Raw genomic sequence first — 26,157 nt, forward strand, 5'->3', positions numbered from 1 at the left:
GATGTCGGAACACGTCTTCTTCTTCCTAGCACTATCCCAACTCATTGCCTAGGTAGGCTGTTGGGGTCGGCTCTTCTCGTTCTCAGGTTATAGCTTCTTCGGTTCTGAGTGTCGCTTTCATCTAGGCCGTTTCTTTGTAGGATTTTGGAGCATTGGGTCATCCAGGAGTTCTTTGGTCTACCTCTGGATGACTGTCTTTGAAGCTCTATAGACATTGCCTGCTTCACTGTGTGGTCTGGTGGTCTCCGTCTTATGTGCCCATACCATCTTAACTGTCGTTCCTCTAGCTTACTGTTTATGTCAGTGACACCCAGGCTACCACGAATGCGTGAGCTTTTAATTTTATCTTTTAATGATACTCCTGCCGTCCATCTAAGCATTCGCATTTCTGCTGATTCGAGTTGCCTAGAGTAGGAGTTGTACATAGTCCAGCATTCGGAGCCATACATTATCGCGGGTCTAACAATAGTCTGGTATGTCTTTCCTTTAAGTTTTATTGGCATTTTCGTGTCGCACAAAATTCCTGTTACGGATCTAAATTTCATCCATCCCACTCCTATCCTATGGTTGACGTCCGCTGCACATCCTCCGTCTCTGTGGATGAGTGAGCCCAGATACTTAAATGAGTCACAGTTGGCTAATGTTACTCCATCCAATTGCATCGAAGGAGTTACAGCATTTGGGTCTTCAAATGGTAAATACAAATATTCGTCGGATGTCGGAACACGTGTTAATGAAAATCTTAATATTTTCGCATTTCGTCATTATATAAAATGAAGGCAAATTCAGGTGCATGAACACGTGTTCCGAAATATTAAGAATTTACTAAAAGTTTATCAGGAAACTAACTGTGTACAGTCCATCAATAATTCCAACAGATTTTTAATAAGTACCTACTTAGCAATATTCATTTTCTCCGTGCATGAAGTGAAATAATCCGACATGCTGAATGTGTCAAATTTACTTACTACTAGTGATTGTTATTTATTTTATATTAAACGGACTCCAGCATAAAAATCCAATATATTCTGTTTTTCAAGCAAATTCAGGTGGTGCCATCCAAGCTGTTAAATCTAATTTCCAACAATAAACTTTTCCAACGCATAAACTGTTTACTATTTTTTTTCAGTCTTGCAACTAACCTATTATTTACCTACATTTTTTGTTAACCACGAAAGTTTGTTCATGAAATTGTTTTACCACTTTCCGGAATTTTTCAAATTTGGAACAAATGGTTTCCGTGAATCCACAAATCAACTGATATTTTCCCCCTTTGCTTTAACCGACTTAAAAATATATTTTTCCATGTTAATCTAATATTTGATTTTCTGTTGTTGCAGCTGACGAATGGGCGGGCTCGCTCCATCCACCAAATGAAAAGATAATCATCGTCTGTCAATCTTTCCTAATTCAAACGGAAATCGGCGGGAAAACCGACCGGCACAAAATGGCGGGCATCGCCCTGTGCGCGCGCAAGATGGCGACGGCCCTCTGGCTGGCTGCGGTTGTTACAGCGCTTGTATCTCCATTTCCGGTATCCTCCGAGGATAATGGCGGCTTCCGGTGTCCGGAGAGGTCCAACTGTTCCTGCCTCACTTCCGGCGTGGGCTACTACGAGATGGTGTGCCCGATGACAGGTCAGTGGGATATGAAGTTTTATGTTCCTTATCTAGCGACCCACGGAAAGAGAATATTTCACGTGTTAACATAATTTATTATAGAAAGAGAATTTCGTAAAATTTTACCTAAAAATACACCCTTTCAAAATAAAAATTTCACATTATAGGCAGGCATGCCATCTATCCTTGTCAAATTTTATGACTAAATTTACATTCTTATTATTTAGGCTACGATATTGAATGTATATTTTACCGTTTTAAAGTGGGGGTTTTCCATTTATTGATAATAGTTTTCTCCGGGTTTTTCTTGCCTTATCTTGGGTTTTAGCAGGTTAGTGTTTTCAATCAGCTTCAAAGAAAACTTACTTATTCAGAATTTTTCATATTCGCCGTTCACATTCTTTAAAATTCTAAAGACTTTCATTTTTTCCGACCTGAAATAGTACGCTGTCTTCGAAATTTTTGTGGCAGGTAAGAATGGCATTCTGTCCTTAGTTGTTAAAGTGGATAATTTTTTATATGATCTATTTTACCTTAATATTGGTAAAAAATAAGGAAAAAAGAACGTTGGGTATCTTCTACGGTCGTTATGTTTTTTTATAAGTATTCCTACGTAAAAGAGTAATCAGTAAACCCAATGTCGTTATCACGACAGTCGTAAATATATTTTCAGGTTGAAAAGTAGAAAACAAAATATGTTTTGCTAAAAAAAATTATCAAAAATATTTTTGTCTTTTACCTAAGTACCTAAGAGAGTAGTATTTTTAAATAATCTATCTCTGGCAATTAGTAAGGTTAGCCAGGAAGGTCAGGTCCGTGTACATGTACAACATGTTATTTTGCATTTTCAACCTTGAGGGTTCAGTAAGAATATTTGTTGTTTGAAGACACTGGTTTATTTTATAAAATGTTACAATGCATTCACTTGCAAATTGTAATATATTTACCACCCGGTTTAAATAGATTCCCCCAGATTATCACAGACCTTGCTGTTTTATTAAATTTGGTTAAGAATGACTCGCAATAACAAAAACATTAATTTATATTAAAGGCCGACTGACACAAGCAACAAAAATGACCCACTCCTGAGCCTCCTGTCAGCTAATTCGGGTAACAAGGAATCTACTTCACCGACTGTCAGTGTTGCCAGAAAATAAAAACTAAATACCTCAGTAAATAATTACTTGAAAAATAAACAACTAATTCTTGAACACTTTTTAGATAGAATTCGGTAAAATGCTATATCCAAGTAGGTACTTACTGCATTCAGCAAAATTCTTTCAAAATATCTTCTTTATGCTTATTCTTATGTCGCAAAATTCCTGTTTAGAGAATGTGCTGCTTTTAGAATATCCGATATAATATCGTGCCTGAGTTTGTCGCAGTAATCTATCTGAGTTCACCCAGTCCCTTTAGTTTGTCTTGTACCAGGCACCATAATCCCATTAAAGTCTGCCATCAATTAGTGACTCATAATTCACTAAAGTTTTTTTAGTGACTTTATGCAAATGGACAAAAAAGGCATCCGACGTTTACAACGTTAAGCGATCATTAGTTTTAAAAGTTTGGAAGTGAAGTTTTTTTCAGCAATGGCTTTTAACTTTGAGTATTTTCTTTTCGTTTATATTTTCAATATAGTTGATGTTAGTTAATGCCGGCACTCCATTGGTATGGTAAATAAGGAGGTGGCACGAAGTTTTAATAAAGTTTACTCCAGGAAATTCGCACGATCTTGGCTTTTCTATACACCCTACTGCTTATCAGTTATCATTGTTATCACATTGTATTTTCATTGTGTAATCGAAAATAACTATTATTTCTGTTATTAACTCCCCAGGCACCGGGTCTATTCTGTCAAAAGGTCGTAGTATTTCCGCTTTGCAATAAAATCTAAACAAACGGAATATTTCTGAACGTATCCTACAACTGAAAACTGTTTATGAAAGTTGATGAAATACGATTACAAATTTGAGAAATCAATCAACATTAGAGAAATGCAAATGTTAAAATTTTGTATACACACACAAAAAAGTAGTTACTGGTTCACTTTACGTTTCTTGTCACACACTGTAAAATTATTGATAACGAAAAAAAAACACTCATTTTATTTAGACATTATAAACGTTAATTCCACCTCACTTTTTTGTCATTAAAAATAATTCATATTTTTTTTTTTTTCAAATTGCTGTCAGAATCTTTGATTTCATAAAAGTGCACATTTTAATTCTACTGTGGTTAACTTCTAGATTTTAATATAAAGCGCGGTGTTTTCTCTTTCTATGTTTCTAGTTTCGATCATATTTCTCACCATAACAGTAAGGGAGATACAAGGATTTCTGTAAGGTCCATATGAGATGTTCCCAAAAGCGAGCCAATTAGCCTGAAGTGTTAAGGACCTAAAAATGCTAACAAAAACCGCGCAAGATGTAGTTAGTAGAACTGTGGCATCCCAGTTTGGGAATGATTGTGAGTGTAAAGGAACTTCCATTCTTATTTCGCATTAGCCTTTCCCTATTAATAAATAATTTATTTGGTCGGCAATTTAAATCCGGAAAAATAAAGTGTATAAAATCAATTGTGAGTATACTAATAAATTTTATTTCCATTATGTTAAATTATTTGCTAGGTAGAAATGGCTCATGTGGTAGCCGCGCAGCTTGTGAACGGGCCCAGTTTTATTTGATTGCTTACTGGCTAAGATCTCACGTAACTAGTACATTTTATATCAATGAGGCCAACATAAAACTTCCTGAATCAGTTTATCCCGTCAAAAACTTTAGACATTTTTCCCTTTCCTTTTTATCAGCCTCCATCTTAACTCGGCTATTTATGTCACTTGAAATTTACCATTTGAAGAGGAACAAATTACATTGATGACATTTAGGATCCTAAAATAAAATCATCCCAAGTAAATTGGACCAAGTTTTATTAGTGAGAGATCAATCTTCCTTTTACTATCCAATAAAATCTTTGGATGCTGCCGTCTGATTATCGCCGAGGATAAATTCGGGGCGTCCAATCTCCCTAACGTTTAAACTTTAGTTTAAAAGCCATAAAGTTCATTAAAGTAATAGGTTTGACATTTATGTTCTGCTTAATTCAAAAGCGTTGGGAAAAATACGCGTCGTGACATTAATTCGCACCCAAGGGTATAAATTTGATCGATCGTAGAAAAGTTGGAGTTTTAGATATTTCCATAAAAGTTAATATTTACTCTTTACATGTGAATATCTACGGCTATGTATGTTTATTTTCTTCTTGGTTCGTTCCTCATTCGTGAGGATCGTGATCTCCACTCCAATTTCCCTGGTGGGTAAGGCTCCTCCACACCTCACGGTGCGTGGAGAGCCAAGACCTTCGACTTACCGGACGCCAGTGATACTTGGTCACTCCAGCGCATTGGTAATTTTCCTTTTTTTTTCCTGTCAAACACTTTGCCATTGACTATGAGTTTCTCCAGGTAAGATTCTTCAGTCTGGCCAGCAACATGTTCAAAGTATCTTAAAATACACTGTAGACAGTTGACAACTTCATGTGGATGCCAAACTCTTTTAGAATGGATATATTAGTGCACACGAAATCCTTAATCTTTTTTCCTCCATCACCATTTCGATTGTGTCTATACGCTTCCTGTCACTAGATCTAAGTGTCTACGTTTACAGACCGTATATAAATATGGTGGAAAAGCTCGGACGAGTCTTGTGTTGGTAGTCTTCGTTATACCTATCACTTTCTAGTAAAATAATGACTGTATTCACAAGTTTCGCCTTTTATAATGTACGAGATACTGATTCTTTTTATTGTTGTTTAACGGTGACAGACTGGATTCTGGATACAGAACATTGCTTCTCCATAAACCTTACCACGGCCGAAAGATCATTATAATCTTCTTCCACCCCCTCCCCCCATGACGTGTCCTTTTTTTTCATAATGGACTTAAAACTGGTTATACTATCCGTAGTACTGAGACAGACAAAAAATCAATTTCCCCCGGTTTAATGATGATGTCTGGTTTGTATTAAATTAAAAACAGATTTTAAAGTGCCCTGCAGAAAAAGTAATTTCAATTTTCGCGATTGATTTTCTACTACGTACATCGTTTTCAACCAAAAATAGTAAATAAATAATCAATTTAAAAATCATAAAAATAAAAAAAAATTGTGGGATAAATAAAATCATAAAAATAAAAAATAGGGTGCGGAAAATAAAATCATAAAAATAAATTCGATAACAGAATTAAACGCCGAAATAGCTGTCAAAATAAGAATATTTTAAATACTTGCAGAGCTCAAAAATAATTAAATAAAATTCATTTTACTCAAAAAAAATGCGTTTTCGGCTTTTAGACACATCAAAAATAAACAAATTAAGTTAGTTAATGTAGTCATAAAATTATATGAATATTTGTATACAAAGCGTCAACAGAAAAAAAACCTAGCATTTCTTTTATTCATGTCCGAAATTATTCTCTCTTAGAGTGTGTATTCATATTTTGTTCAATAAAGCGCTTGTCCTCTGAAAACTGAATAATTCCAGCCTTGTAACTTGTAACTTTCAGGCTTTTTGTGCTACTCACGACGAGTATTCGGATATCCGTTTATCTTCGTGTCGGCATTATGGAGGGTGAACTTTTCTTTTAAATATATGACTTATGGCTTATAATTTATACGAGCCTCTTTATACTGTTCTGAATCTTTGTTCTGTAAATTGATTAACGATAATTTCAAAATAATTTATTGTAAAATGTTTTCTGCGCACGATTAAATACACAGTGTCCAGAAACTCATAGTACAAGTGGAGAACTGGTGAATCTCATCACAATTGAAGTTGATTTTGTCGTATAAGTTTTTTTGATTTGACCTTTCGTTTTCGAGTAAATTGAGTCCAAAGTTGTTTGATGTCTTTAAAAATGTGTCGAAGCCTAGACCCAGCTCAAAGGCTTTTCTTGACCCTTTAGTTGACTAAAAAAATAAATATATTTTAAAAATTAATCTTAATGCTCAGATCGATAAATATAGGTTGTTTAGGTTTCCTTGTGATGTAAATTTATCAGTTTCCCGCATGTACTATAAGTTTGCGGACACCGTGTTCATACTATAACTAAATCCCTAAAAATGGATTGAGACAGCCCAACTCAAATGCAAATGTGTAGACCATTAGGCTTCAAACACCGTTGTATTATATTATGCTGATTTTATATTTTTATAGGTAAAGCATATATTTACGTTGGTTGTTATAGATTGGAACTTGGTATTCATATCCCGAATAGAATCGGTTCTGTGCCGAACATTTCGGCGTCTTTTTCAAGCCAATGACAGCCACTAAAAATTCCGCATTGTTGTCGTAAAGTACCGCTATTGGTCGGCGGCAAAAAGCTTCGGCGTCTAAATATATCAAAAGCTTATGGTGTGAATATCTGTTTTTATTTTTTAGCTTTCAGCTATAAAGAATATTAGTTGCCGTCTATTCAGATTTATGGAGTTGACGTAAAGGATGTTTTAAAATTAAAACTTTTCTGCTATCAATTTACTCGTAATAAACGGAAGGTTGAGAAAAAAAACTTAGTTTTTGGACTATTGTACATTTCTTATATTCTCTATTTTTTAAGTTCATAGCGGTTTCCTAAGTCAAAACATAAATGTATTCATTTATTCAAGTCTAGTTTAAAATAATAGGTATAGTTTAATAGCTGTTGTTATAAGACCTTTATGTATATTGCACAAAAAATGAGGCTCTGAAATTAAGTATTAATATTTTTGCAAGTTTGTAAATTTATTGGAAATGATCGACTTATGATTAAAACATAGCGGAAGATTAATGTTATTTTCCAAAATATGAAAGTGAACAGATAAAGATTTATTACTTTATTAAATTTACTGAACTAAATAATTTTATATCCAAGGATAAGTTGATTGATTAAACATGCTTTAATCTCAATTCTTTATACAATCTAAATGTCCCACGTCACATTAAGCTAGCAGTAGCAAGCAGCGTATAGCGTACAAACCAACCAATGCTTTGAGTAAACTTGGAGCTAGTTTCATCCGAGCGCTAATACGTAACTGCTCTAATGTTGCATGTTCAAATCCCCCTTTCGCTAAATCGTCGGATCGGTCGGGAAATAGCACGCTCGTAGAATTAAGTGGATGCAGCGAAGGAAAATTATTACCAATTTGACTAAAAACATACCTTAAAAGCTCCACTTTTAACATCTCCATCTTCCTCGTAACTACTGCATATAAAATGAAAGGTTATGACATTGTTCTTAGCAATAGAAGCGCATCCAAAAACTACACAATATATGAAAGCCAGCATCAGAAAGCTTTGAAGATGAGTGATAAAAAATTAAGTTTCTATTCTGAGGTTTTCTGAGCCTTATGAAACTGACTAAAGCCTCTCGTTAGGAGCATCCTCATCCGTTGAGTGCCCCATTATTTCAATGCTGTGTTCATATCATTTTTTCATCACATTTCTCAACATCTTGGGTCAATTGATATAAATCCTCCAAATCTCAAGATGGTGCATTGAAATAATTACAGAATTTTCGTCAATGGTTTCAACTTATGCATCCACTTTCGGCTCTCTGTTAGGTCTTTCTCCATTATTATGCTCAGCGTATAATAATGCGAATCAAATAAAATAATACATGCATCAAAACCATCAACGTATATTACCTATGACACAAGAGATACTTTTGGTATTGAAATATCCGACAACCTTTGCTCAAAGACACCATTTGAACACTACCTAATCTGTCAATAACATTGCAATAAAACATTTGTGATATGCATTCCTACAACCTACCTCAGAGCAGGTTATACCTAGTGAGGTAAGTAATGATAGCAATATCCTCTTTATTTGCTAAATCGTCGCGAAACCACGGGATACAGAATATACAGTATAGGTATGGGTATAGCCAGCGATGACGTTCTGGCATGATCAGATTGCTCAGGCAACACTTTAAAACGCGATGGGATTAAAGTTTTGTTATTCCAAAACTCAAATGTGAATGTGCGCCACGGTTTAGTCGCCCGATTTAAAGGCTGGCTGGCACGCCATTCATTTCGTTTTGGAGTCGTAGTCATCAGACTTGTTTCCTGTGAAGGGTGGCTGGAATACCGCTGTTAAACTTGGGAATTACTTGGCTCAAAGTTAAATAAAGTATACTTAACTAGCTTTCTTGCCCGGCTGTCGTGTTTTTACCAGTTATTTTGAATCCTTCACGCAGGGTTATTATTATAGAATTATTTTTTTGTTTAATTTACCTGTAGTAAATTGACAATATTCTTTTGTGACTGAATAAAACTTTTTTTTCTGGCATGTATCTCTGGGGAAACGACATTCATGTTAGAAAGTACATATTTGAATTTACTGCTGAACCTTTTGTATAAATTTTATATCGCTAGAGTGAGTTTCGTGATTTTTACTGAGGCGGACCGATATAATATAAACATAAAACACATAGAAAAAATGTGTTTGAGAGATATGCAGAACACGAAAAAGATCTTATTTAAATTTTGAATTTAAAGACCTTCAAATATGATGCCTTTGTAAATTGAAAAACATGTATCTGGGCATTTGGAAAATGGTACATCTGTTACGTTATCTACCCATTAAACCATCTTGGTGTTGCCATTGAAAGCATTTGGACAATGGTGCATCTGTTATGTTATCTACCCATTAAACCATCTTGGTGTTGCCACTGAAAGCATTTGGACAATGGTGCATCTGTTATGTTATCTACCCATTAAACCATCTTGGTGTTGCCACTGAAAGCATTTGGACAATGGTGCATCTGTTACGTTATCTACCCATTAAACCATCTTGGTGTTGCCATTGAAAGCATTGGACAATGGTGCATCTGTTACTTTGTTTACCTATTAAACCATCTTGGTGTTTATATTGAAAGCATCTGGACAGTTTTGCATCTGTTACGTTATTTACCTATTGAACCATCTTGGTGTTGCCATTCAAAGCATCTGGACAGTGGTGCATCTGTTACGTTATTTACCCACTAAACAATCTTGGTGTCGCCATTGAAAGTATCTGGACAATAGTGCATCTGTTATGTTATTTACCAATTAAACCATCTTGATGTTACCATTCAAAACATCTGGACAATGGGGCATCTGTTAGGTTATTTACCCACTAAACCATCTTTTTGTTGTCATTAAAAGCAATGTAAACGATTAAAAAAGCGCAAACGCACTCCATTTTTGCCTACATTTCTTTGCCAGAAATTGCGTGTGAAGATGGTACCACGAATTTCCCGGCACCGTAGCCACGAGTATTTTTTATTGGGCAACTGCTTATTTATTTATTTTGTGTTTGTGTACTATTTTATTGAAACTATGTGATTACGATTCGGAAAATAAACCTTTATAAACCTAAACACTCATAATTACTATTGGCCACGAAATTATGTGTACGGACCAAATAATACCCTCGATACGATAAAATTATAACGAACCTAGCCAAACGGAGCCTTTCCAATGTCAAAATAAATTATTGGCTCCATAGCATAGATTTACCTAATCGGACGGTACAGTTCGACAAATAAAACAAAACGCATTATTTCGTCCCGCAAACATTTAATATTAAACTCCATAAAAATAAATATGATTTGACATTTTCACGGCCAAAAGTATCATCGTGATTTATTTTTGGGGTATTATGCCGTGTTGCGCTAACTCCTTTAGCCAACGTTTCGGACAGCATTACAGTGTCCATCATCACATCTGCCCTGATGATGGACACTGTGATGCTGTTGTTGGCTAAAGAACACGGGATAATACCCCAAAATAAATCACTTTAATCCATAAAAATAAATTAATCTAATTCCATAAATTTCTAACTACAGTTGTTTGAGACCTTCGTAGCAGACCGGCTAAGATCACTGGCTACGAGCACGGAGAAAAATGATTTTTGGCAATTTATTAGGAATCTCTTAAAATTATTGGTAATCCGGTGAAAAAGGATTACAGGCCATTTCCTGATAAATTTTCGATCAATTTCTAATATGCCAGAACACGTGTTAAGAACCTTCTTTGCCCTTATAATATTTTTATGGACTCGTGTTCGGAAATCGTGTGAATAAGTTAGTATTTTACTAAAAGTTTATCAGTACACCTGTCAATACATTCTTTAAGGCAGAGGCGGTTCCAGGGGTCCAGAAGTGGAAGGTCAATCGAAAAATAAATTTAATGTGAAATCTTTATACATATTGCAAATGTGTAATGAATATTATAAAAACGCCAATGTATGTATTAATTTGCTGGAACCCACCTATTCTGAAGCCGGTTGTACTGTATTGTTTAGTTTAAGATTATTTATTTACACATATAACTAATTAATATATTTTTTAAGACCTTTCCTATTAAAATTTTTAATTTTAATTTGTATTCACTTCAAACTCACTCAATTGTTCATCAGTAGGCTTAAAAAGTAAACAGTGAAAGCAAAAGTACCTATTCGTTTATTTTATTGCACCCGCAAATGCACTGATAAAAATGATAACATTTGTTTTTAACCTCTTTATTTTTCTTGTATTTATATCTTGTAACATAAACTAATTGTCACTTTATTTGAATACGTTTGTCATGATTAAATTAATTGTTTGCGACTGCTTTCGATATGATATCCACAGAATTTGACATTTTAAATTATTCCATGGAAATTACGTCAACAATGGATATACATAATTTCAGGTTCAAGATGGCTATCATTTCTAACACAAAAAACTTACGACTGACATTTTTCCACATCTCCCTCTAATATCTTAATAATCTTAGGTCGTAGATATCTCTATCTCACCGCGGTCTTGTCCGAAAACCCCTTCTAAATAAATTTTGTATGATACTAAGCATACGTCAGACATGATAGTGTTTACCTCATTTGTCTGTATAGAAAGAAAGGAGATAGCTTGGGGAACAAACCTTGAAATGACCCACGTACATACAGTAGCTTTTCATTTGGTCGCTAGATCGTACTTGAACTACCTATTACCATACTATGTATATGTTGCATAGTATGCAAGAATATTAAAAATAAATTAATAATCGGTTAGTTTGTTAAATCCTTTTTTATATTAATACTATTTCACTATATTTTGGCTGGTTATTGACCAAAAGACCTCCGTAGATGAGCCGCCACTGCTTGAAGTTCCTGCATTCCCGTTTTTAACTGGATTACTAATAATTTGAAGAGATTAATATGAATAAATTAGCAATACTCATTTTTCTCCGTGTGCGAAAATAAGTTGTGTGACGTATTGATCTCTCAAAAAGCAAAAATATATCTATTACGTCATAGGAATTTAAAATTAGGAAGTCCACACAAATACGTACCAGTTTCAACACACCATCCCTTTGTGAGGAAGACTTAAAATAATATTTGAAATACATAAGTTTAAAGAGATTTATTCTTATTTCCATTCCATGTATTATTACACTTACTTTTCCCAAATATTGGGCTTCAGGGAGCCACTATTCACGACTAGGTACATCGACTTATCAATACAAAAAAATCCTTTTTTAGTTTTTTTAACCCCTAGTATGCCAAGAAATCCACCGTGGATTTGCTGGTAGCTCCGCGCACTTGTTTCAATTTTATGTTATTTTGTACCCTGAAAAAGCTCCCAACGTACTAAAATATTTTTAGTTATGTACTTTGATATTATTCTAGCGTGTCTTTTCGTCACTTGCAAGTATATTTATTTTATTTATCCTCAAAATATCACGTCACTATCTTAATTCCTATTTTTAAAAGTCAATGTTCTGTATTGATTTACGCGAAATTTTCAAGTGTAAATAATGAAATTCGAGAATATTTTCGTAAGTCTTCATTTTATTATATATTTTTATGACATTAGACAGAAAAAATATAAGTTGGGTAACTACGATGGTACAATTTACAAAAACATCATTTTGCAAGAAAAAAGTACGTTATTATCAAAATAGTGTCAGCCGGCGTACGGAGGGCGATGTTCATTGTACCCCAATATTCCTTCCGTTAAATTGAGTAGGTAATGAATTATCAAGCCGATGCAAATTAAATGGTTATCATTAACATTATTATGAAAAAATATTCTGTCCTTGAAATTTCATTTCATCCGTATGAGCGTTCAAAGCATCGTGGTAGTGTATTTTATGCAGTTTAACGGTTGGGCAAGTGTTTACATAAAATGTTTAACCCCTCACGCCTTCACATATTGACAGTTAAATTTTTTAGAGACGCTGTCAGAAAGTCGAAGAATTCGAGTGTGTTTCCACTTTGCAATAAAATTTAATTAAATGTAATATTTCTTAACGTATCTGAAAACTAATAACTGTTTTTGAAAAGTGATAAAATAAGCTTTAATTTTTTTGTCAGAAATAAAAATATATTTTTTTAAATGTTAAAATTTTTAATGCAACCATTAAAAGTTTTAAAAAAATGGCTCCCCTTACGTTTTTAGTCTAATCACCGAACTGAAATTACAGATAACGAAAACAGACAGGTTTTATTAGACAAATGTACTATAAATATTACTGTTAAAATTTATAAATTTTTCTCTAATTTTGGTCGCAGCCTTCGGTTTCATAGAGGTACTTATTTTTTATTATTGTGTAGTTAACTTCTAGATTTGAATATAAAGTGTAGTATTTTCTCTTTCTAATACCGTTTAGATCATATTTCTCACTAAGGCAGATAAGGCAGAAAGATTTCTATGAGACCATATGAGCTGTTCCGAAAAGCGAACAAAGTAGCCTGAGGGGTTACATAAATATAACATGTACTGCACTACAATTCAATAAGATTATCACTGAAAGTGTTTGTTTTGTCGGAATCAGGTTGTGGTGATTTGGTAAAGGCTGGTCCCCTGCTGCTGGTGATGTTACTGGAATGGCTACTGGAAGTGCCTTGCATACTCCCAGCTTCTCTGTAGCTCTCAATGATAATTTGGTTATACAAACTTACCAATTCCATCTGTTTCTCAGCATACTCTTCTTCCTCAACTGACGGGTTGACGTCCGACCAATTTATGATTTCCTTGCACTTGTCTTCGAGGACAGTTTTTAAAATATCAGGTACCTTGCAATTTTCACTCTCTACTCTAGAAAGCAAACTCAAACTGTATGAATTAAGTTTATTCTTTGCTTCGGTTGATCTGTTTTTGTGTTCTTTGTCTGTAAAGTAAGAATTCACTTCATTTGTCATACGTTCGATATCTAGATTCGTAAAACGATAATTGACGTTTGTCATATCTACCATTTGGTTGATTCCTTTGTCGAAAGCCGAAACGCGAAGGATATTAAAAGCATCGATGTCGAAAATATATTTGACTAGGTGCTCAGATCGAATACCTGTTAGACGGACCGTACCCACAAAAGTATTATCTTTTACCATGGTATTTTCACCTTCAAACACTCTGACAAGAGCCCCCTTTATAGGGCGTTTATTAAATTTAGTCTTGAGGGGCATGACCCGTTTGACAGGGATAGCGGTGTTTCGCATGATTACGGTGGCCATCGCGCCTCTATTGGTTTCTAAACCCAGTGACAGAGGAGTTACTTCCAGAAGAAGTAATTTCTGCAATTCTGTGGACATGTCTCCCTGAAGGTGAGCCGCATGTACTGCGGCGCCATAAGCTATTGCCTCTTCAGGGTGCAAGGATTTGTTCAGTTCTTTTCCATTAAAATAGTCTTGGAGAAGCTTCTGGATTTGAGGAATGCGGGTGGAGCCTCCGACGAGGACAATATCGTGCACCTGGTCTTTGTTTATGTTGGCATCACGCAACGCCTTCTTTACAGGCTCCAATGTGGACCTAAACAGATCGGCATTTAACTCCTCAAAACTGGCTCGCGTTATAGAATCATGGAAATCGATTCCTTCGAACAGTGAATCTATTTCGATACTGGCGTTGTTATAAGATGAAAGAGTCCTCTTTGCTCTTTCACAAGATGCCCTTAAACGCATTAGTGCTCTTTTGTTTGTTGTGAGATTCCCGTGGTGTTTCCTCTCAAACTTCTGCTTGAAATGGTTCACTAATCTGTTGTCAAAATCCTCACCACCTAAATGTGTACACCCAGCTGTTGATATGATTTGTATGATAGATTCATCAATATTGACAATCGATACATCTGTAGTTCCACCGCCTAAATCGAATATGAGAACGGTGCTCACATCTTTTCTTATCTTGCTTGTATTGTATGCAATGGCAGCGGCACTAGGTTCATTAATACTCCATAGCCTACTGAATCCTGATGTTGTACCAGCAACCATCGTGGCTTGTCTCTGGGAATTGTTGAAACTGGCAGGCATACTAATAGCGACATTGTGGACAGTCATTCCTAAGTAAGCTTCGGCAATCTTCTTCATTTGTCTGATGACCATCGAACTCACTTGTTCGGGAAAAAAAGTCTTATACTCGCCTTTGTAGTTAACTTTAATTTTAAGATTAGCGTTTTCATTCACAACTTCAAATGGCCAATGATTAATATCTTCTCGAATGGTCTGGTCTTCCAAATTGCGTCCAAATAGTCGTTTAACACCTGCGTAACAAAACGGATCTTATTACATAATATAATTATTATAATAAATATCAGAAACAAAATTAAAAGATGGATTGAAGAACAAAAAACGCATTATTACAAAAAATTTATAACGTTAAAGTATAATACATACTATTACACAATAGCATTACAAAGCCCACATCATTATATACAATAATACAAAATACCGACATTATAATATTCAATAATACACAATAACATTACAATACCCACATCATTATATATAACCGTGCCTCATAATATTTGATTTTATTAATTTTATCATTTATTGCCGCATTTATGTTATTTCAGTGTATTATTTCATATTATCTTTATATTGAATTTTATTAAATTGTAAAATGGACGTCTCAGCTCTTAGCACGGAAAAAGTAGCCAGAGAATTAATCAAAAATGTAGGGGGTATATTAACTTTATCGCCTTGATCCAGTAGTTTTGTTCTTTCAAGATATCATTTTATTTTATGTGAACAAGATATAAACTAAGAGTATGATCAGTAACAAAATTTGATCTAGTATTAAAAAAGTTGGAATATCGCAGTCACAAACATTTTTAAAGAAATCAGTGAAAAGGTCAACAACACTACATTGGCTTTTTGTCCGCATATTCAATTTGATAAAGATCTTTCTTCTTTATATTTCTTATAAAAATCATTTTTAAGAACAATTAATTGAACTAAATCTTTAGTGAACCACCTCGTATACTTAGATTCTTTAAAATGAATGAGTGGAATAAAATAGAAATAATTGCAGCAAAGCATAAAATGATTCCACATTTTGATTAATCTCACCTACTTTAAGAAATGACCAGTCTACCTTGTGGAGGCAATCATTTATATCAGGACATTTAGCATTTTTAAATTAAACTTCGTAGTTGTAAGTTTTCGATTGACTAATTTGGTGCAAGGGATAAGAATAGTTAGTGGGGAATGGTGGTTGTCTATTGGAAGAATATACTGCAATGATCTATTATTAACAATTATATCAACCTCATTCGAGAAAACTAAATCAAGTACACGATCATTAATATTACATACGTTGTTATTAAATTGTCTTATATTTAGGTTGAATTGGGCATAGTGAGGTTCATCACCACTAAACTTACCATACATTGTGTTATTGGGGTTCCTTGAGAGTTGACTCATCGCGGCTTCTCCTACAAGAAACCCCGAGTCAGAGAAAGCCACGCAGGAGGGTGTGGTGCGGTTGCCTTGTTCATTGGGGATAATCTCAACCTTCCCTTGTCTGAAGACAGCAACACATGATTTGGTGGTACCCAAATCAATTCCAACTGCTACTTCCGGTGTAAATATATGTGGCGTTGATGCGTATTGTGGCATTCGTTGCATCGTCGGTATTAGTGCAATTTGACTTGTTTGTGCGTTGGTAGCTTTTCGACTTCTGTGTTTGTTTGTCGCAGCGTTCTTTAGCACTGTTCTGAAAAATAGATTTTTCATTAATTTATCTCGATATTATTAAAATTTTGTTTTTTTTTAAATTGATTCTAGTATCCCCTATTCTCCCTTCTGAAAATGAAGTGCATGGAGGGGTGGGGGGAGGGTAAGTTAAGGTTTTTAACGTCGTTACTTGATTTTAAGAAAATAATTTTTAACTTGGCTATTTTCAGTAGCCCTATTTTTGTGAAATTAATGAGTAAAGGAAACCAACTATTTACTTCAGTATTTTTTTGCATACACCGAAATATTTGATGTTTGCAATAAATTTCAGTCAGTTCATAACTTTTATAGATCTATAAAATAAAATCATTTCGTACATTTTTCGTTTACATTTTGATTTTATAAAATATCTAATTAGGGTAAAAAAAGAAAAAAAAACACAAAAAAGTAATAAACACAACACAAAAAACAATAAATACCTACCTACAAATATCTGAAAACACAGCTTGCTTAAAATGAAGTGTAAAATAAATAAATTAATTAAAAATTCCAATTAATGAAATCTGATCGCCATGAAAATTGAATGAATAAATTATAACGTAAGGAGCTGTATTAAATAAATTCAATGATGTTACAATTTAATCTTTATTATTCCTTAACGAAATACTACCATCGAATGAATATAGTGATTGTTCAGGTACCTGTGCTGTTTTCACGAGTTAAATTTTAAAATTCACATTTTCTGAATTTGTCGTCTTGCAATAAGATTCCTTTAGATCTAACACTACACACGTTTACTCACAGAACTACGACTAAACTGTTTTAATAATCTGTCGAGACAATTCACTATTCAAATCATGTTCTTCGCATCCGTAGATAATTATTAGATTATATAGAACGATTGTATCTATTTGTATGTACCTTCGTTGATAATATTCAGATAAGATAATTTCCAATTAGATACCTACATGATTTTCAGAGATTTCGTCATATTGTATTGAATTCTTCGCGGGAAAATTAGTCATTAATTATTTGTTTTTCAATTATTATTGATTATATTAACTCCCGTACTGGAACTAGGTTGCTGTTTACACAGCCTAATCAAACTAAACATTTTTTCCCATCCTCAAAACACGTGTTCCTAACAAATCATTCCCCCTGGCGTACTGCTCGCATCGGGATTTGAGTGCTCCTGTTTGGCCAATGCATTCAAATCGCACCGTAGGGTCAAGAAGGATAATTAAAAATCTATATCTATTATCTGTAATTTAAAAAGTTCTAGCATTTTTCCTTTCTATTTTCTCTATTTCCTAATATATTATAATATATAACAAATATTGCTATTTACTCGTACATATAAATCTAAACCAAAAACTCTTGCTATTCTCTGTATCATGCACTAAATCATGTACGGCTTTAATAAATAAATAAAAATTCAATACTTTCAATAATCGATTTAATGAAACGTTTGGATCGGTTAGTTGGAAAACTATTCTGGATTGAATATAGTCGTAATCTGAGACTGCTGTAAGTGTATTAACACGCATGGCTTTGATTTTAGAATAACTCTACTAATAATTCATGAGCACGGTCTGGTACCTCCCGTACATTATGTGCCTAGTGGACTACCCAATACAACCCTAATAATTGAACTCTGCCCTTAGCCGGCTAGGGTAGGTAACCCAATAGTAGTGATTGGCAGATATACATTGGCCGTAATGGAAATACATGGAAGAACCCATTATCGACGTCAAGAGTTGCGGAACGAAAACCAGAGACGTTAATCACAAAACCCATCGAACAATGGACAACCCATACGATACCCATATCATCATGCAGCCACTAATAAAAGCTTTATTTGCTGTTACTAATGGATTGGTCATTAGTTTATACGTTTAAGTGTTTGTGATGATTGTTAGTTTATATGTTTTTCTTGGTGTTTTTGTTCTCTGAACCGAATTACATTTGAGGTGATGCGAATAGAACGAAAAAAGATTAATGCGTGATGAATAAGATTAAGAATCGGGTGGTTACACGAATAGATTCGTACTACAGATAATGATCGAAGAAATGTGTGACTTTGTCTCATACGTGAGAACAATACAGTTATAAAAACTCAGTTTATACAATTGGTATATGTAATTTCAAAAATCCCTTCAAACATAGGATACATTAATTAGCGTACATTCAAAATCTTAACAAATAAAAATACAAAATTATATAAAAGCTCACTCAAATGGCCAAGAATACAAAGAAACAAAAGCAATACATTATATAATTAGCACAGCATATTTTTTAGCAACAGCCGAACATTTTTTCTGAATCCATATTTATTTATTTTTTTTTATTTATATATAATTTGTACATTTATTTATAACAATTACAGGTAATAAAGCCTAAGACGTTATAATTGTACCATTTATGCAGTGTATATGCAATGCCAAAAATCTCGCAAATGCGCTATAGGACACAAAAAAAAAATCTAATTTTTTATCTACCGCATTCAAAAAGTACGTAGCTCTCCCTACAGGTGAGTTCATTAATAAATTAGTGCGGCTTGCTCTACTATATAGAAGATTGTGATGACGTCCTCGAGAGTGAGACTCTGGTACAAAAAAATTTAATTGGGCCAGTATCTCATTATTAGATAAGTGACCGTTTATTAGTTGGAAAAAATATTTAAGCAAAGCAATACCTCTACGTGTCTCTAGGGAGTGGTAATTGGTCATGCCTAATATATAAATCGATGGGTAAAGCCAAGGGTAACGTCCATAGAGCCGCGAGAATAAAAACCTTAAAAATTTTTTATGGACTCTTTCAATGCGTAAAGTGTATGTTAATTCATGTGGAGCCCAGATGATCGAGTTTGATTCAAGTACACTTAGGACTAGTGTGTTATATAATAACGTCAGTGTTTTTGTGTTACGAAACGGATATGAGTTTCTAATTACGAAGCCGAGAAGCCTGTATGCTCTGCTTATTAAATCATCGATGTGTTGGTGAAAAGTTAGTTTGCTGTCGTAAATAACTCCTAGGTCTTTGATTTGGTTTAGGTGTTGGAGAATAATTTCATTGATTGTATATTCAAATACATGCGGTTTCTTTGATCTTGTATACGAGACGATATTGCACTTGGGTGTACTGAAGTTCAAGCCATTTATTTTGGCCCAGTTTGAGACGCAGTCAATATCACATTGAAGGAGAATACAGTCAAGATGATTTTTTATTGAGCGATATAGTTTCAAGTCATCTGCAAATAGTAAATACAGCGAATGTGTGATGACTGAACCAATATCGTTAATAAAAATCAGAAACAGAAGTGGTCCAAGGATGGACCCCTGAGGAACTCCAGAAAAAACTATGAATTCCAAAGAACTGGAACCATTATAATAAACAAACTGTCTACGATTTCGAAAATATGAAGCAAAAAAACAGAGTAGTCTTTTGGAAAAACCAAATGAAGCTAGCTTATTTAGAAGAATGTCGATGTCAACCTTGTCGAATGCTTTTTCCAGGTCAAAATAAGCAACATCCACCTGTCCCCGATTGTCGAGAGTTTGTGATAAGAAATCTGAGATGCATAAGAGGTTTGATGTTACTGACATCTGGGGTCTAAAACCATATTGACGGTCATCAAGAATTGGATTAACGTGATTAAGTATATATTTATGTAGAATTTTCTCGAATATTTTCATGATGGAACATAGAACGGCAACTGGTCGATAATTCCGGATATCGCGTTTGTCTCCCTTCTTGTAGATAGGGGTTATTTTAGTTAATCTCCAGATGTCTGGGAGAATCCCGTTTTTTAGGCATACATTGAAGAGATGACATAATGGTGGTATTAAAAGGTCGGAACAACCCTTTAGTATAAATGTTGGAATATTGTCAGGACCGATGGAGTGAGGTTTCTTTAAATTTGAGAGTGCCTCCTTAACATCTTTTTCTGAAATACTGACCAGGTCGAATGAGGGCCCAATCTGTACAGTGTGAAGGGTAGAGTCAATATTGAGAGTTGGTTGGACATTTTTGTAAACAGATGAAAAAAAGGTTGCAAAACTATTAGCGATTTTATCATCAGTAGTCAATTCCTCTCCGTCAAGAATCATAGACTTAAATGAGTTGTTGGATTTTTTTAGATCCTTAATGTACTTCCAAAACTGTTTGGGATCGATAGATAATTTTTCTTCCATTGAAGTTAAATGATTTTTAAAAGCTTCACTGATTTCATGTTTTACGATGGAGCGATAGGCTGAAAAATTAGCATAGTCCAAGTTGTGACGTGTTTTTTTCCATTGCTTATGAAAATTATGTTTAATTTTAATATTTGAAATGATACTATTTGTGTACCACTTAGGATATACTCTGTGTGTCGTAGTGCGAGGTGTGGAAATGGGTATACACTTGTCGAATATATTGTAAATTGAATTGTAAAAATTTGTACATAATGCATTTATGTCTGTTGAACTTTGGCAGACCGGTTGCCATGAGCATTTAGAAAGCAATTCATATAATAAGTGGAAATTTCCTTTGTTGAATCTCCATGCGTTTATGGTTCTAGCTCCGTGATAGGAGGGAACTTCTATTGGACTTGGGTTTAGACATGAACTTGAAACACCTGAGTGAGCCTCACTAATACTTATAGACAAAGCAGGGTGGTGCTTATCCTCGTTTGTAATAGGGTCATGACATTTCTCAACACACTTTACAAGATCCTTGGCATTACATAAAACTATATCCAGAGTGTTATTATAATCATTACATATCAAGTTATATTCTTGCAAACCGTAGAAACATTTAAAATAATTAAACATGTTCACAATATTGGAGTTACAGGAAGGGAGGTTCAAATCACCTAATATTAAGATATTTTTGTCACTGAGAAGATTATAATTACTTTCTATTTTTTCAAACATGTTGTAGTATAACGAAGTTGAAGAACGAGGTGGCACATATATCACACATACGAAAACAGTTGAAGATTTCAAGGATAGCTTCACCCACAGGGATTCAGTGTCGGGGAGGTCCATTGAAGAAATCCTCTCAGCATGGGTTACAGAATCAGCACGAACAGCCAGGACGACACCCCCCGCTCGTGTGAGGCGGTCACGACGAAAGACAACATAATTCTCTGGAAATAGCTCTGAATTATGCACACTTGGTTTCAGCCACGATTCAGTGATTGCTATTAAATCTAAGCTATCTCGAGCAAATAGGTTGTTTTTAAATACTGCCAATTTCGTATTTAACCCTCGAACGTTTTGATAATATATAGAGAGGTTAGAATTATTTCTCACTCTTAGAGTGTTTCGTTTTATCATTGGTTGCAACATTTCTCCGAAAAAACCACTCATTGAATGCAACATGATTTGGCCATATGTTCGGGTCCATATAAAACGAAAGCTTCGATTCCGGGACTCCGATCCGGAAAGAGGCGTAGTCAGCTTTGGCTGTCAATTTGACAACATCGTAAACAATTTCTTTGTTTATATTGAGAAGGAATTTTACAATATCCTCAACCGTAGTGTTGACATCGAATTGCCAGGCATGAATATACTTGCGCCTTTCAACGGCTATGAGGCCTTTATGCTCAGTCGCGGTACCATGAAGTACTGGTCGTCTTTTTTTCCTATGCGTGACTCGGCGCCAATTGGTGTTAGCCGAAGTGGAGGTATAAGCTTCCGTTTCAGATTCGGATTCAGCTGTATCGGTTTCTGCAGTCTTTGATGTTACAGTATCGGTAGGTTGGGCAACGGGAGTTGACATCTTCTTCGGTTTAGATGGGCCGGACAGCGGCCTCTTCCCCTTGTCGATGGTCCCAGAAACTTGAGTTGAAACTTGAGTTGTTTCGCCTTCCTTTGCTCTAGCTGTAGCACGGGTAGACATTCGGCCTTTGTTTACGGTACCTTTCTGCTCTGTGCGGGCGGCCGGGTGACCGGGCGGCGGTGGGGGCGGGGGCGGGGGGGCAGTGACATCGGCCCAGCGGCGGGCGGTAAGCGATGTATCTACCTCGCCTCGCGATGTAGGTACAATTTTATCACTACCGACTAATAGTATTGACTTTATTTCTTTAACATCAGCTGTTAGGCTGTCAACTTTGGTGCTCAACACTTTTATTATATTAGTGAGCACATGAAGCTCATTCATAAATAAACTTGGATCGCTCATTTTTTTGGCAAAGTAATAGTATTCGGAATGAATATTCAAAAACAAACGGCGCGCGGCGTAATACGTGCGTTCCGCCGGCAAGGTAATTCTCCAATTATGGACGAAAATGTCTACTTCAGCACAATCTTATTATATTGTCGACACATTTGGATAGGCTATATTATTTTTAAATGTGGTGAAATATGCTATCTTAAAATTAAAGGTCGTGAATTATTGTTTGTAAACGTATTAGTTAAGTCAATTGCTTTCTAATTTTAAGTGTATTTATTAATCTAGAAGTATTTAAGATAAATTAAACTGACCCTAGAGCCAAGAGCTTACTGATCCTAACAAAATCAAACATTGAAGGTGCCACAAGACTCCATGTAATAACGTGGGCTTCCTCAAGGCTTCCTCTTTCTAATACATTTATTAATTCCGACGAATTTGCAACTACAATAACTTTTTTCAAACCGATACCCACGGATGTAAGTTATTTTTATTTAAGAATAATAAAAACAGTACCTTACCGTTAAAATATATTACTTAAAACAGTTTGAAAATTTTCTAAAACGTTACAACTTAAAATTAGGAGTAAGCACAAGATTCTGTTTTCTAGACGATGAATTATTAATTTCCCGAGGTATTTATTAAAAAACATCTGATATTTTAGTTATAATTTTATCAGAATTTATTAAAATGAACCTCTATGCTAGGCCTGCCAGAGCAAATTCGACCGAAGGTCCGTTCAATACGCCGGGCCGCGCGCCGAATATTTTTGTAAACGCCTTCTTCGCTTACGTGGTTTAGGATTGTAACTTTATTTTAGGGTGTTGTGTCGTAAATACACAAATACTTTATTACATGTTTTATTTCCTGAAAATATACATTTGGATACATTTAATACTTTTCCCCATTTAGCCCGAGTAAGTACCATGTTTTCAATGATGAATAAACTACATCGTATTGTTATCTCGCAAATAGATATTCCCTAATCAGAAAATTACACAAGTTTCGGTACCGAAATGGCGCTATCAAATTCTGATTTCGGCAACACGGGAAAACTTTTTCGATACACCGACCGACCAAAATTCTTACGCACATCTTTGCAGGGAATATTGAATCGTTTATTCCTCCCTGAGCCATAATAATTTAGTACTTTTACTTTGAACATAAATTTATTGCCAAACAAAATTTGCACACACTTGTTCGTATTTGCTTTTGTGGAACTTTATTTAAATATAAAACTAACGATTTTCAAGTAGAAAATTGTCTAATGTCAGAAGCACCAAAAACTCTCGAAGGGTTAGCTCTGGCGTCATGAAATTTTTATCTCAAAATTCTAGGTTTACACAAACACTTTATACTCCTGAAGCTTACCCTTGTACCCCGCCTCGAGCTATGGAGATTTGAAATATCAGTTTTTCTGACAATCAATATGAGATAAGGTGCAATGTTAAATTTTTTATTTCGAATTTTTCCTTTCCTTTATGAGAAAGCGAGAATTCAAATTTATGTGAATAAAATGTTGAAACTAGTTGGACATATTCCTATGTTTTTGTTCGATTTTTTTTGTTCGATTCTTCTTGTTAAAGTACTCTATTGACCGACGTCAAACGAAAAAAAACAAAAGCTTATTAAAAATTATGGAAATGGTCTGGTTAATGACCCCGGTGTAATACATCATGGGCCTCTTCAGCCCTTAGGGTAACTTCAATAACACCTTGTACCAAATAATATAAATGTATGGGTAATGGCACGAGGGTTTCCAGCGTTATTTGTTTAGGTCTCACTTCAAGGGGTTGGATGTTGAGCAAATTGTATGTTCACGTCCTACGCATTGTAGTATGTTCACAGTTCACAGGTTCTGTGCGCTCGTGCTAAACTTTTGATATCATAACATGGCTCTAGCCGTCATTCTCGTTTCACTGCGGTAATCGCATACAACCCTTGCCTTATTACGAGTATGTACGTAGATTTCGAGTGCTCTTGTAAAGCTTCTGACGTGTACTACGGCTCTACCCGTCATTTTCGATTCACTGCAGTTATCACCCACGACTTTATTTGGTAACGTCTTCTAGAATGATACATTGGCCCTTCTTTCTAGAATCTCATAAATCAAAAAAGATGTTAACAGGTTGCGCATATTCATACAAAACTTCTGATGAGATAGCACGGCTCTAGCTCTCACTTTCATTTCACTAGGGTAATCGCCTGCGACTTTCTTTTGTAAGGTCTTGCAGATTGTACATAGTTTTGTTACACATTGTAGCCTTCTGATGTATCACAGAAAACGGGTTGCGCGTGCTCATACTAAACGACGACGGTTTTAGCTGTCATTTTCATTTCACTGCGGTGATTAAATAGGGTTTAATTCTGGTAACGTCATATAGACCGTTCCTGTTTTTAATAATATGATCTCAGAGCTTCATTCTTGTTCCGCGACCACTTAAACTTAATATAGTTGAGTATTTAAGCGATAGATGGCGCTAGTCATGAAGCTTTCCAGAGTCCGGCAGATATCGCTAGAGTGTAACAATTACTTGTGAGGTGAGATTGACAGGGAACAAGCTTCTCGAAACAGGGAATTACCAACCCTCGGGTAACGAACAGTGTAGCTAAATCCAGACCTATTATTTGTAACTTAAATAAACACAATTGTAAGAAGAACCTTTTACTTTTTAACAAAGAGTTCACAATACTTAAATCTGCAATGTAAGGCAGATATAACAGTTATCAATCCAATTCCTTCTCGTATGAATTCTTCCACATTAGCCTTAGCCGAAATCGTATAGAAGTTAAACAAACATACTACGACCACAGCTAGTTAAAATTTGTATTGAGTTGCGTGCCAAACCCGAGCGCTCAAACGGTTAAGATTTAATAAGACAACAACAGAATTATATTTATTTAACGGAACGCTCCAAGGCGAGGGTCTATGATATTTTACTAAAGGCATAACGCTGATAGGTCCTTTATAACCTCTCCATGACCATGTGGTAGTTAATTTAATGTTTATGCTACCAATAAAATTAATCATGTGTATACATACAATAATATTAACATATATCGTCACTCAGTTTATAAAAACTGTTTATTTGTATTGCTGACTGGCGGATTTAAACATCAAGAACTTATTTTATCATATTAATCTACCATTGCTCCTCTGTAATATACGTGGTCGATATATTGACATTTCACTAATATAAGCAAACTTCAATTCATTTGTATTTATAACTAATTAATTCGAAATTGCCAGAAAAATTCTGTTATGTTTGCTTTGCGTGCCAGCACTGAATCCGTAAACTGTACCATTGCCATATTATTACAAACATAAATGCGTCAATTTCAACATAATCACAAAAAAAGTTCTCTTATTTCGATCGACCGGCGCTGTACAATTGTAATATTTTCCTAAAAGTTGTATTATTAGGCGCATAAAGTT

The 26,157-nt window shown here is 34.9% G+C and overlaps 2 protein-coding genes across 3 annotated transcripts in view; one reads left to right on the forward strand and one right to left on the reverse strand.

The window, feature by feature from the left end:
• Tl (toll like receptor) overlaps nucleotides 1-26,157 on the forward strand; it is a 454,990-nt gene that overhangs the window by 397,375 nt on the left and 31,458 nt on the right. For both annotated transcript variants that reach the window (XM_089639570.1, XM_089639571.1), the window contains one exon: nucleotides 1,341-1,637. In XM_089639570.1, the coding sequence (XP_089495696.1) occupies nucleotides 1,448-1,637 (190 nt within the window). In that variant the 5' untranslated portion in view covers nucleotides 1,341-1,447. The remainder of the gene's footprint in view (nucleotides 1-1,340; nucleotides 1,638-26,157) is intronic.
• LOC149417977 (heat shock 70 kDa protein cognate 4-like) lies at nucleotides 4,951-16,517 on the reverse strand. Its single transcript, XM_089639834.1, has 4 exons — nucleotides 16,274-16,517; nucleotides 14,026-15,151; nucleotides 13,578-13,713; nucleotides 4,951-5,094 (listed from the first exon to the last, which is right to left on the reverse strand). The coding sequence occupies exons 1-4, from the start codon at nucleotides 16,515-16,517 to the stop codon at nucleotides 4,951-4,953; spliced, it is 1,650 nt and encodes a 549-aa protein (XP_089495960.1).

Source organism: Hesperophylax consimilis, chromosome 14, assembly GCF_061612785.1.
Source record: "Hesperophylax consimilis isolate HC1 chromosome 14, BYU_Hcon_1.0, whole genome shotgun sequence".
Taxonomy (NCBI): domain Eukaryota; kingdom Metazoa; phylum Arthropoda; class Insecta; order Trichoptera; family Limnephilidae; genus Hesperophylax; species Hesperophylax consimilis.